At 43.1% G+C, this 13,115-nt stretch overlaps 1 protein-coding gene across 1 annotated transcript in view; it reads left to right on the top strand.

The window, feature by feature from the left end:
- Positions 1 to 13,115, top strand: part of Frem2 (FRAS1 related extracellular matrix 2) — a 132,331-nt gene that overhangs the window by 71,517 nt on the left and 47,699 nt on the right. The window contains exons 5-6 of the mRNA XM_027394954.2: positions 1,559 to 1,684; positions 3,486 to 3,737. Of these exons, the coding sequence (XP_027250755.1) occupies positions 1,559 to 1,684; positions 3,486 to 3,737 (378 nt within the window). The remainder of the gene's footprint in view (positions 1 to 1,558; positions 1,685 to 3,485; positions 3,738 to 13,115) is intronic.

Here is a 13,115-nt window from a genome sequence, read left to right on the forward strand (position 1 = left end):
GCCTGGTCTACAGAGCGAGTGCAAGGACAGCCTCCAAAGCTACACAGAGAAACCCTGTCTTGAAGAAAAAAAAAAAAAAAAAAAAAAAAAGATAGGGGCATTCTAAAAGTGACTGTATCAGTGAGAGTCTTGAAAGATGACACTGGAAAAATTTGTCATTTCAAAAGCACTTCATCTCATGATTGTTTTCCAAAGGTTGGGGCAGGATCTAAAACCCAGAAGCATAAAGTGCCCCTGGGACAGTGAGAGCCCTTGCCAGCTCCAGCACCACCTCTAGGTCTGGAGAGTGTTGCACATGCCTCTGGATATCTGAGAGTCGCTGGAAAAAATGAACTCCAGAATGCATTGACTCTTAAATTTTTAAGTTTTCATTTATGTGTATCTATATCTTTGCATATGTGCATGCATATGTGTGTGATGCTCAAGAAGGCAGGTGTCGGATCCCCTGGAGCTAGAGTTACAGGATGCTATGAACCACCACACCTAAGTGTTAGGAACTGAATCCTGACCTTTCTGCAAGAGCAGCATGCTCTTAACCACAGAACCATTTCTGGCTTTTGTTCTGCAAGCCCCTTCCTGCAGGCTCTTCCTTTTGGCTGACCCACCAGAATCATCAGCATCAGGGAAACATCCACAAAGGCTCTCATCCTTCATGCCCTCAGCCACAGGGCAGGGTGGACTGAGCATCTTAACTGTGTAGGCTATTGTAGAGTCTTTCATAGTCCCCAGAAGAATTGTGCTTACTGTTTCAAAGATAATCAGGAAGTGTGTTCTGTATGGATGTTAAGGCTTTCAGGGAAACAGGCTTCCAATGGAATACCACAGTCTGTTTTGGGTTTATAATGTCAAACTATTGAACTAAATCACGATACACAATAGATCTATTTTTAACAATTTAATTATGCTACTTGTATTACTTAATGTACCTTTTATCTATGTTAAAAATGAATCATTGACACTTATAATGTTATATAAACATAGTTTTTATGTCACAAGTAATTGCTATCCTGCTAGGGAAGAAAAATCACTGCAGAGGTATTCTTATTGCTTATAATAAAGACACTTGGGAACTCTAAAGGAACTGTTGTTTGAAAACAGTTGAACAAATAAAGTTGTTACAGTTTTAATCATGAATCATCCAAAAGGAAGCCCTTTGAATAAGACTAACAATAGAATAGATGTTCAAGGATCTGAGTTCCAATCCTGACTAATGAGCATGCTTGGGAGCCAAGTTCAACTGTATGAACCCAGGGTCCTGCATTTCCACCTCTTGGGTTACACCAGGGAAAGACGTCATGCTGTAACAAGAAGAAAGAAGTGGATTGAAAAGAACTGTGCAGCCATATTTATTGAGAAGAGAGAGGTGACTGGAGACAAAAGCTATGCTGAGTTTCATGTCAGTGTTCTTTCCCCTCCTCCACCCTTCCTCTGGCACTGTTATTCTAGAAGAGAAAAGAAATAAACTACCAGAGAAATTTTAAGTCTCTGAAACTCAGACCAAAAAAGGAAAAAAAAAGAAAAGAAAGTTATAGTGACTGTAATTGTGTTTTCTCTTTAGAATCCACTGTGTTCATTCCCCAGTCGGAATACTCTGTTGAAGAAGATGTGGGCGAGCTATTTATTCCCATCAGGAGAAGTGGAGATGTCAGCCAGGAGCTGATGGTGATCTGCTACACACAGCAAGGTATCCCCATTGCTGAGCAAAGTGAACTAGCCCGCAGTGTGCCCATCAGCCTCTTTGACTGGTGGAGCCCTGAAGGGTGGACTTTGTTGCAAGGTTTTTCATAGACTCTGAAGAACTGGATATTAATACATTAAGAACTGTGCTTCGGCATTGTATTCTAGGGGCTTCTTTGTGTTAGTCTGGCAGGAGGCTACTGCTTCTTTCCTCAGGTCCAGTTTAAAATGATAGGGAGCCAGGGTTGGGAATTTAGCTCAGTGGTAGAGCACTTGCTAGGGCCCTGGGTTCAGTCCTCAGCTCTGGCGGGGGGGTGGGGGGGAGACACGTTGGGGGGGATGGCAGGAAAACAAGGCCCACCCAAAACTTCCAAGTCAAAGAGAGTTGTTTTGAGGTAGGATCTGGTCTGTGCTACCGCCTTGCAACCCTAGCATTCTCACATAGCCTGGGTTGTCTCAGCATATCATAACCTTCAAACAAAGCTCAGTGGCTTCCCTACAATGACAAAGGTGGTGAGTTTTATCCTCAGTACAACACAAAAAAAGAGAAAGAAATGCTCAAAATGATGCATATCTGAGGAGGAGACACTAATTTAAAGCTGCTTTGATTGGTAACAGCAGAATCTTAATAATCTGCCTCTATTAAGTATCAGGGTCCATGATATACAAAACAGAAAAACAAGTATGGTTGAATAAAAAAACAAAACTGATATAGGTATGCCTCTTATATGTGATTGTAAAGCTAAAGCTTTATTAAACTCAAGACCATTTAGACAATGAGTTATTGACAAATCATTATCAATTGGAAATAGATCAATGAATTACAGACAGATCACTATCAATTGGAAATGGACTAAATTTCTCTGAATTTTTCCAGAAGATGCCTTCTTAGGTTATATAAGAAAGGAAATCAGTGGTTTACCTAAGCATATGATTTTAGACATGACTAGTGCTAAAATGACCAGGATAACTAATCCAACATGTTGATGTTTGGTGATTCTGGAGAGACTCATGGATTCAGAACAGTGACTGAAAGCCATATATATCTTCTTGAAGTGCTTCCATAAGCATTAAACTCAATTCTATAAATGCTCTCAACTTTAAAGAACAAGTGAGTATCTTAAAATTTAAAACTAGTTAGTTACCATTGCAAAGAAATTTCAAAGTACTGTTTTGCTTGTATATAAGCATTCCAGGAAAGGTAAATTTGCATAACACAAATTTAAGATTAATGTACAAAAGTCATCAATGTACCAAACAATTTTCTAGAAAAAAAAATGGAAAAGGAAAAGTTGCACATGCTGTTATTGTCAGGTCCGGTTTTCACAGACATTTCCATTGGTGTATGTGTGATCTGGAAAGCAAGACAAGAGAATGATTCATAAAAGACTCAGTCTCAGCCTTGAGACCCAGGAGCCAGAACTAGTGTGTTGGCTTCTGAATGCCTCACTTCCCCAAAGCCTAACAACCATTAGATGCATGGAAGGACTAGGCAAGCACAGAAAGCCCCTGGCCTTGTCCTGGACATGGGAAACATTTGAACAGCGGTAGGCATTAACTTCCTTGTTGTGTTGATTTGAAAGTTTGTTGGAGGGAAGGCAGGAGAAAGCACTAGAAAGCCAGTATTTGCCATGTGTGAGGTCATTCTGAAGGAGACCTGTGATATTAGAACACTCTGTAGCTGTCATTGCCGTTCTGGGGTGTTGAAATATGCAGTTGCAGATGTTAAATACTGAATATGAAAACCACATGTTTGGAAAGAGTTGTTCAACACTGAAGGAAATCTTTTGGGTTCTCTTGGCCCCTAGGGACAGCAACCAGCACTGTGCGGACCTCAGTGCTGTCTTACTCTGACTACATCTCCAGGCCTGAGGACCACAGCAGCGTGGTCCGCTTTGACAAAGATGAACGTGAGAAAATGTGCCGTGTGGTAGTAATTGATGACTCCTTATACGAGGAGGAGGAGACTTTCCAGGTCCTTTTGAGCATGCCCATGGGTGGAAGGATTGGTGACAAGTTTCCAGGAGCCAAGGTGACCATACTGACAGACAAGGATGATGGTGAGTTTTGATTTATCTTACCTGCCGTGGCAAAACCATACATGGCTTTCTATACAGAAAAAATAGAAATCAAATACCATCATGGTGTGCAGGTTAATTGTCTGCCGTGTTTTATAGTGACTAAGGCTCATTAACCAATCACTTCTCTTTCCTGATCTTTCCACATCCCGTTTCCTCTCTAGGTCCTCTTATAGTGCCTTCTTTTTTCTAACTTTAATCCAAGCGTTTAAATCTGTTTTTCAAAGAAACCCATAAGAAGGGCTATCAAATGAATCACTGGGTGAGAAACAAATATATGGGAAGTTAAGTCTCAAGACAAGAGGAGTTGATATACTAGGCCACCCTTCCCTAGGGAAACCCCGGTGAAGCAACACCGCCTGAAAAAAGTTTGTATTTTCCTGTGAGGGCAGAGAGGGGCAGGGATAGATTGCAAATGATCTTGTGAACCAGGCAAAGGGCGGAAGCAGACAGCACTGCCCTCCCCTCCCATGGTCTGTTTTCTGTGTCCTTCCCATTTTCCCCATGGCAGATCAAAGAGAGTGAGCTTTGTTGGTGGAGTGAAGCTACAGGTTCGTCAAAAGCCCAAATAATCCTAAAACTCAGGAGACTGAAAACAATCTGCCAAGAAAGGTCTTGGATAACTAAGGTGAAGAAGAAAGCGTGAGACAAAACGGGTCAGGTGTCCTCCAGCCTGTGCCCCGTGCAGTCCTTGTTTTCCCCTCTAATAGTCCTCTGAATTACAGAATGAAGCCTTTTTGTGGTTGTTTGAAAGGTTTAAAAACACTGGCCATAAATTCAGGAGTGACCTTTAACAAAAAAGCATAGAAAAAAACTCTCTGAAGTTTAGATAACACCTTTCATTTAAAAAAAAAATAGTCCTCTAGTGCTTCATTTAACAACATGTTCTGTATTTGTCCATTTAAAAATTTTTAATTATACATATGAGGGTGCACGTGAGTGCAGGTCCCTAAAGAGGCCTGAAGTGATGCTCAGGTTCCCCTGGAGCTGTAGTTACAGGTGGATATGAGCAGCCTTTGTAGGTTCTGGGAACTGAACTTGGATCCTCTGCAAAATCAAGATGCATCTTAAACGCTGAGCCATCTACTCATCCATGTTCTATATTTAAACCAAGTATAGGGATTTTATTTCAAATTGAATCATTCTTAGAGAAACAGTATTTTAAATACCCAAGATAAACCTAAGAGTTTGCATCAAATTCCCATGTATCACCTGGCAAGCTCTTTTTCTTATGCTATCTGCAGTGGTTTAGATGGAGCAGGACTTGATTTAAAAATAAAGACGAACTAATGTCTACTTGAATCCAGTTTTTTTTTTTTTTGTTTCTGTTGTTTTCAAACGTCTTTTGGTATGGACTTCTATGGCATGCACATGGGAAATGTACAATGTAGAAGGGGAAAAGTTCACATATGTGTCACTAAATCTTAACAAGAACAAAGAGTGATATTCTTCCCTCTGTTCCATGGGTAAGGTAAAATTTTGACTGTGTGAGGTCACTAACTGGCTTGTGTTTACATAGCTAGTACACATGGGGAAGTGGCATCAGGGTTCCAAATGCATGTACCTTCCATGCACTGTTTTCTAGAAAATACTTTCTTGTGGTGAGGTGAAAGAACCATCGCCTGAGTCCTACTGTAAAGTGTTTTGCAGATTATTTATTTTGTGAACCTTGGCACTGAAGGGTTAAGGTTTGAGGGCAAACATTGTGCCTTCTCAATAGTTCTGAAACCACAACCAGAGTAATCTGCTAGCCCGCTTTCCCCACCTGACTTTTCCCTTCCATTCCTGCATTGGCATCCTAATTCAGACAGGCCGCTTGCTTTCTTTGTAGGTCTTAGAAACTCCTTTATTAAAACAAGCCCAGTTTCTAGTTGAGTGCTTTATTTTCAATCTTGAGAAACTGTTATGCAATTCCTTTGACCTACACGGAATTATCCCCGGCTCCTGTAAGCCAGTAGAAGAACACGGTACCCTAAAGCTTTATTATCTTACCTCAAGGTTCAAGGTCAGATGACAATGTGGTATTCAGCTCAGTAAGACCTCACTTCAGCATAGCTTAAATAATATACTTGATAACTTTATCTTACAATTCTTTGAGGAAGGTTTCAGAGACACTCAAACCATGATGTCTAGTAAGTAGCACGTACTTAACCAAACAGTACTCAAAGATCTGCTATTTTAACTTTGCGTTATGACTCTTTCATTGGATGACACCCATTCTTAAAACTGACACTGACCTGCAACCACTGAGACCTGCATTTAGAGCCCAGCTGTCAGTTTCCATTCACTCACAGAAGTTTACCTAGACTGTTCTTTTGTTGTTGTTGGTTTTTTGTTTTTTGTTGGTGGTTTTGGTTCTGGTTTTTCAAGACAGGGTTTCACTGTGGCTTTGGAGGCTGTCCTGGAACTAACTCTTGTAGACCAGGTTGGTCTCGAACTCACAGAGATCCGCCTGCCTCTGCCTCCCAAGTGCTGGGACTAAAGGCGTGTGCCACCAATGCCCGGCTCTCTAGACTGTTCTTGATATCCTGTTTTCTTTATATTCTGCCATACACGACCTTAATCTGATGCTGAGTGGAAACATAAAAGTATGCACCGATATAATATATATATATATATATATATGTATATATATATATATATATATATATAATATATATATATATATATATAGTATGTATGTATGTATGTATGTATGTGTGTGTATATAGTTTGGTTTGAAGGAAAATACTTCAGTCACTGTGGGGTCCATAATCCATATACCAGAAAAAGAAGATGTGAGGAGTCACAAGCAGATGTGATATTTTTTATGCACTCTGAGCCAGATTTAGAAAACATCCAACAAACCAACAACAAGAGTGAGATGCCACAATAGCCATGCCTGTGCTGTGGAAATGGGCACAACAGATGAGGCATTAAGTAGCTGCTTCTGATTTTTTGAGACAGGATCTCTCTGTGTAGCCCTGACTATCCTAGAGCTCATTCTGTAGACCAGGCTGTCCTTGAACTCAGATCTGCCTGCCTCTTCCTCCCAAGTTCTGGGATTAAAGGCATGCACCAGGACTGCCTAACTAGCTGACTGTTAACTTAATGATAAAACAAATTGCCTTGTAATTTTGTAACTCAGGGAACTCTGAATCTTCTGAAGCAAGATTGACCCTCTGTGACATTATAAAATGACATTTTTGTGTCCACTGAGTGAGTGTTAAGACAGAGATGAGGATGGTGGGGACTTCTCTTATGGGCAAATCCCTGAAAATCTCCACTAGGACCAAGAATTCTCTGTGCTAATGATGTTTATCTATAGGAGTGGAGGATGGGGACCACAGGGCTACAGAAATACATCTGTCTAAATCTGTACTGCATCAGCTTAATCTGTTATTTGAAAGATCTGACACATTACAAATCAGTGATGTGTCTGAGGTCAGGAATATGCAGACATCCTATGCATCCTCCATCAGCATCTTCAGTGTTCTGTCCTTCGGCAAGTTACAGTTAAACACTGCAGCATTTGTTCCTTGCTGTCAGTCTTTGGAGTCAATGAAGGAACACTGCCACTGAATTCATGGTCTGCCTTTGTGTGACAACCGTCATGGAGCTTCACTAAGTGGCTGTCTTCCTTCACAACCCTGGAAAAGTTACTGTGCCAGACAGAAAGTAGGGGCTTGTAAATGACTATCGAATGAGCCCTGTGGCAAATGAATCTCAGTTCAGGGTTCAACAGGGTTCAACAGCTTATGACATTAGAATCAAAAGCAGAATGCTTTTGCAGAAGAAAATGCTTTACGATAGAAAAAAATGCATCGTGTGGGTAAACTTGTTTGCATTTGTGCAAAGCTGGAAAACCTGCTTGCCTTCTCTGTTTTTCTTTTCTTAATCTTAAACACAATTATTTACATTAGTATAAGATCCAATTAAGGGATGCCAGCCAGTTGATGTAAGAAAGGGCCAGATTCAATTAAGGTAATAACTTGACAAACATATTCTGCATTAAGTATGCCTACGCTAAAACACTATTTAAAATAAAGAAATGGGTGTGGGGGGGACAAGTTTGTAATTGCTTAGAATATCATTGAGTTGTTTCCATTACTACAGTCTCACTGGCACCACAAGTCAGTGAAAGCCAAAGTGGGTGGGCACTGCAGTAGTGACTGAATGGTAGAACTAGAGAGGTTTCCTCCCCCATGGGCAAGATGCTGCACCAAAATGAAATAAAACAAAAGGGAGTAAATGAGATGCCTGGCCCTTTAAGGAAGTCTAAGCACACAGTGAGTACTTGTTATGAAGCCTGTATCACTTGCTATGGATACAGAGGCACTTGACATGGGCCAGAAACTCCCAATCTGTCTTTTCAGGGTGGGGCTGAATATATAAAAGGTTAAATGAGAACAATTTATAATGATATTTGAAATAGTAGAAAGGGAGAATGAGAAAACAGGTTGTGATTAAACACAGTCACTTTGTCACAACTGGTGAAACCTTGAAAGATGAAATGGATTCAGGTGAACAGAGAACAAGGCTAATTACAATTTGACTTAACAGCTAAATCAAAGGTAGTACTGGGTTACGGACCACTGAGGAACTCAGTTGACCAGGCTGCCATGTTTTAAGAAAGTCCTTGGTGGAGAGCTACAAGGAAGAATGGCTGTTGAGAGGGAGAATCGGTCTTCTTCAGCCAGAAGTCCCCTGTCAGGTTATTCAATCCCAACCAGGTAGCCATAGTCACATCTACATAACAGTAAAACTAAATGGACCCAGCAGGACACACACACACACAAACACACACACACACACACACACACACACACACACACATATATATATGTATGTATATTGTAAAGACAAGGTGATAGATTTGAGAGATAGTCCGGGGAAGTGGAAGAAAAATGGAGGGGTCAAAATGATTTAAGTACAGTACTCAGGTACAAAATTCCCCCAAATAAAAATTAAATTAAAAAAAGGTTTCCACCCAGCTCAGCCAGTGTCCTGGCCTCTATGTACATGCTGCTCCTGCTCCTGTCTAGCCAGTGGTTCTTGGCTTTCTGAGCAAGCCCCCCATTTGCTCTCCAGCTTGCTTTCCTCATGTGAAGCATACTCTCCCTGGGCTGTCTCAGCTTATAGCATTTTGTGGAAATTAGGTAGCATGATCTTTAGGAAATTACTTTAAAAAACTGACTTCAGAGAAAAAGGTGAGCCTTGTGGGCAGTGAGTCCAGGAAGATGGGCTTGATGCACCGTAGATGCCTGGAATAAACATATGGGCCGGATTGTTGGATAGAGAACTTGGGGAAGTTTTTGAACCATATTGTGAAAAGATCAGAGTGGGGGTCTGGAGGTTACTAAGTAGAGGACAATGAAAATTAATGGAAGTCAGAACCAAGGCAGGAGTTGAAAGCATAGGGGAAGGAGGTGAAATTAAACACAACAATGAAAGCAAACCCAGAGATGACTAGGCCTCCGTGTAAGAAGGAGGGAGAAGAAGAATTTAAAATGTTTGTATCCAGAAAGTTTGTGGACAGTTCAAAGTGTGGTCTTACGAAAGAAATTTAGGAGAACCAGTGTGGGAGAAGGAGGTTCAAAGAAGGTGAGATGAGAAATTTTCTTTATATTTTATTTTATTTTATTTTTATTATGTGTTTGGGTGTTTTGCTTGCATGTATGTCTGTGTAGCATGTATGTGCCTGGCCAAAGAGGGTGTCAGATCCCATGGAACTTGAGTTACAGACAGCTGCAAGCCACCATGTGGTGCTGTCCCGCGCGCTAGTCTCGCCGGCAAGAACCACACAGGACATTCGGATCCTTCTGCAGGAAAGCTTTAATGCCTCTTGAGAAGAGAGCATAAGCTTACCAGAGCGGAGACCCCGAGCCAAGAATCCCGTCCCCTAATAAAGGCTGGCAGCCGCCGCCTGGGACGTGTCACCCTATGATTGGCTTCAGCTCATCAGGCCATATGACGCCACGGAATAGGCAGAGATCAAGGAATGGAAAATTACCCAGTGCCTGCGCAATAATTTACATTCAGTGCCTTCAGGCGCCATCATTGTAATGGAGAATGCAGGGACGGCTCCCTACATCTCCCCCTTTTTTTATTAATTAATGATAAGGCTTTATATTTTTACAAGCAAATAGGTCACCCATATGTTGAGGGATAGAGGCAGAGGTTGTACCTTCCCAATCAAACATTAAGACTGTGTACAAGAGTCGCCATCAGGCTGTTAGCTTGACCCGAAGCGCTCTCGACCTGTCCTCTGCCGTTTTTCTGGGAAAGGGAGACTAGGGCAGGCAACCCTTATGCAGGACAACATGCCTCCCAGAGAAGCCTGCATACTGGGCAACTCTCTGTGCGATGCCTTGCTCAACATCCCTCATGGGCTGCTCAAACCAGACACTCTACCCTGTGCAATGAGCCTAGGCTCCGGGTGTGCAAGAGCTGTCTGGCCGGCGGCCTATTGCTTAAGCATAGTTAGCCAAATATCAGTGGAAGCCCCATGTTCCACAGCTACAAGCGCTTGGGCGATAACCACCTTGTCTCTCTTAGTTTGAGCCCTGAGCCTACAGACCAGCCAGAGAAGCAACATCAATCCACAGCAAACGGCTGCACCAAACAATCCCATCCCCACCCATTCCTTAAAATAGGAGACAGCTGAAGCGATCCATGATGACAATCCCTCCGTCAAGGACAGGAGTTAATCTGGATAATAGTGGCTCTCAACTCCCGGGGAGAGGGTGGAGTTCCGACTTTTGAAGGTCCGAAGGGGCTCTTCGGGTGAGTCTTTCCGGGATCCACAGGGGATTCTCTTCATCCTGTGGAAAAACACATATAGCTCCCCTGGATCTTATGAGAATAGGATCCGGGCCTCTCCAAAGACCAGTTAAGATATCTTTTACCATTTCCTTTGGCCTTTTAGGTTTTGAGGTGTGACACTTGGCCGCAGTATGGCTCTGAGCGTCAATGTTTATGAGGCTTTCCCCAGGCATTCCAGGCCTCCAAGAAGTGTTGAATAACATGCATGGCCTTTTCCCCTATCAAAGACTGGGAAAGCCATCTGTAATTTTCTCCGCTCCTCTAATGGTAAAAAGGAGTCAGTACCAAATAATGGGGGTGCTGATGGAAGTACACCCGCTGGATTAACAGGTGGTGGCCTCATATTTGCTTTCACTTTTGGCAGCCAATATCTATCGGGGTGGTATCTGTCCTCTTTATATCGTGCTGCCTCCTCCTCTAGCTCTGCTTCCTCGCCAGAGTCTAAAATCTCAGAGTCTGAGTTGCTCAGCTCCAAGGCCTCTAGTTTCACCGTAGGGTAGAGGCTAGGTTTTGAGTCTTTATTTCTCTTAAATTTACCGGGGTGTGACCGGTTATTCCCTATTTTCTCTCCCCCTTTTTTTGTATCCTGGGGAGGGCCTTTTTCCTTAGACATGTCCTTCCTTTTTTGAGCTCCTAATCTCTCATCTCGTTCGGTTTCTGATATATTATCCTGTACCTCTTTAAGCGTTTTTTGACTCTCTGCTACCATGGGACGGCAAGCCTCAATCTCTAGACAGTTTTTAATTAGGTCTCTCTGTTTTGAAGAGCCCATTATGCTGGAGGCTACCTGGGGTAAGCTTGGTCGCGAACTGGAACACCAGCCACGGTGGGCACAATATAAGACCAATGTGAACAAAAGAAGAATAAAGACTAGAATTAAGGCTTTTATTGATCCATCCCATAGTGGTGACAAATTAAAAACAAAGTCAAAAAAGAAAGTGTCAGAATAAAGCATACCTCTCCGAACTTACCACCCTGCAGTTCTGAATCCGCCCCGTTAGAGGGGTCTCCCCAGTGCCGGCGATGTTAACAAGTTCCCGGGTTTCGGCACCAGATGTCCCGCGAGATAGTCTCGCCGGCAAGAACCACACAGGACATTCGGATCCTTCTGCAGGAAAGCTTTAATGCCTCTTGAGAGGAGAGCATAAGCTTACCAGAGCGGAGACCCCGAGCCAAGAATCCCATCCCCTAATAAAGGCTGGCAGCCGCCGCCTGTGACGTGTCACTCTATGATTGGCTTCAGCTCATCAGGCCATATGACGCCACGGAATAGGCAGAGATCAAGGAATGGAAAATTACCCAGCGCCTGCGCAATAATTTACATTCAGTGCCTTCAGGCGCCATCATTGTAATGGAGAATGCAGGGACGGCTCCCTACATGGTGCTAGGAATGTAATCCAGATCATGGATAGGGGAGATATTGAGCTGGGCCAACTCATAACCCTGGTTCTAGGCCTAGGTAGTTGCAGGGTTGGTCAGTGCTCCAGTTCTCCTCCATCCTCACCACCAGGGTAAGCTCTCCATTATTGCCCTGGCTAGTTCACCCCTTGCAGCCATGAGCAAGGGGTGGGGTCTGTTCTCCTGCTCAGGAGTTCACATCCTCAGGGTCGGCTCTCCCACACCTACATCATGAGGCCAGCTCTACTGCATTGCCCAGAAAAGGTGCAGGGGACACTCTAGTGAGTGCTGCAGCAGGTGAGGGGCAGGGACAGCCTTCTTGCTCTTATAAACCCAGGGCCAGCTCTCCCACCTGCTACAGGATTTGAAGGGGGAATCATCTCTCCTCCACCCACACTACCATATGACTGATGAGGGGTGGGGCCAGATGTCCCGCACTCATGTTCTCAGGTGGCTCACCCAAAATACTTGGCCTTTCTTGTTCTCTTTTCTATATATGCTGTACCCACACATACATCTGTTTACGTGCATACATATATTATCATCTAGATGCTTCCTATGAGGGAGAACTTGTGTTTATTTTTTCCCTATGAGTTCGTATGATCCAAACTGATTTTGAATGTTGCTGCTTTTTCAAACTGGATGCTTTTGTTGCGTCTTTTTGCAAATCAAGTTAAATTTAAACTGCCTTCTGATGAAGACTCATGCTGTATCTCTGTTTAATTATAATTTTGGGACAGGAATTGCAGGATTACAGCATGCATTCGTTTGTTACTAACACATCAGTGGGAGAGGATAGGACGAAAGAGCCCCTGTGATGCGAGTGAGGGATTCACCAAAGAGGAGGAGGAGGGAGAGGAGGAAGATCAGGTGAACAAGGAGGAGCAGATGGACGAAGGAAGAGCAGGAGGAGGGGAGAGGCATGAAGAGGAGGTGGAGGAAGAGGGTCTAGAGAAGTTGGCCTATCCACGTTTGGTCATTGGAGGACCAAATTCTTAACCCTCCTGGGTCCCCAAGTCTTAACCCTCTCTAATTCTGTACCTCACTCAAGAAGGCAACAGGCCATCTGCAAAGAGGGAAGTTCCCAAGGAAGGAGGGACACTGGCTGAAATAAAGGGCATATGTCAGGATCAGAGAGTGCGAGAGTGGAGTCTGTAT

This window comes from Cricetulus griseus (genome assembly GCF_003668045.3).
Source record: "Cricetulus griseus strain 17A/GY chromosome 1 unlocalized genomic scaffold, alternate assembly CriGri-PICRH-1.0 chr1_0, whole genome shotgun sequence".
NCBI classification, from domain to species: domain Eukaryota; kingdom Metazoa; phylum Chordata; class Mammalia; order Rodentia; family Cricetidae; genus Cricetulus; species Cricetulus griseus.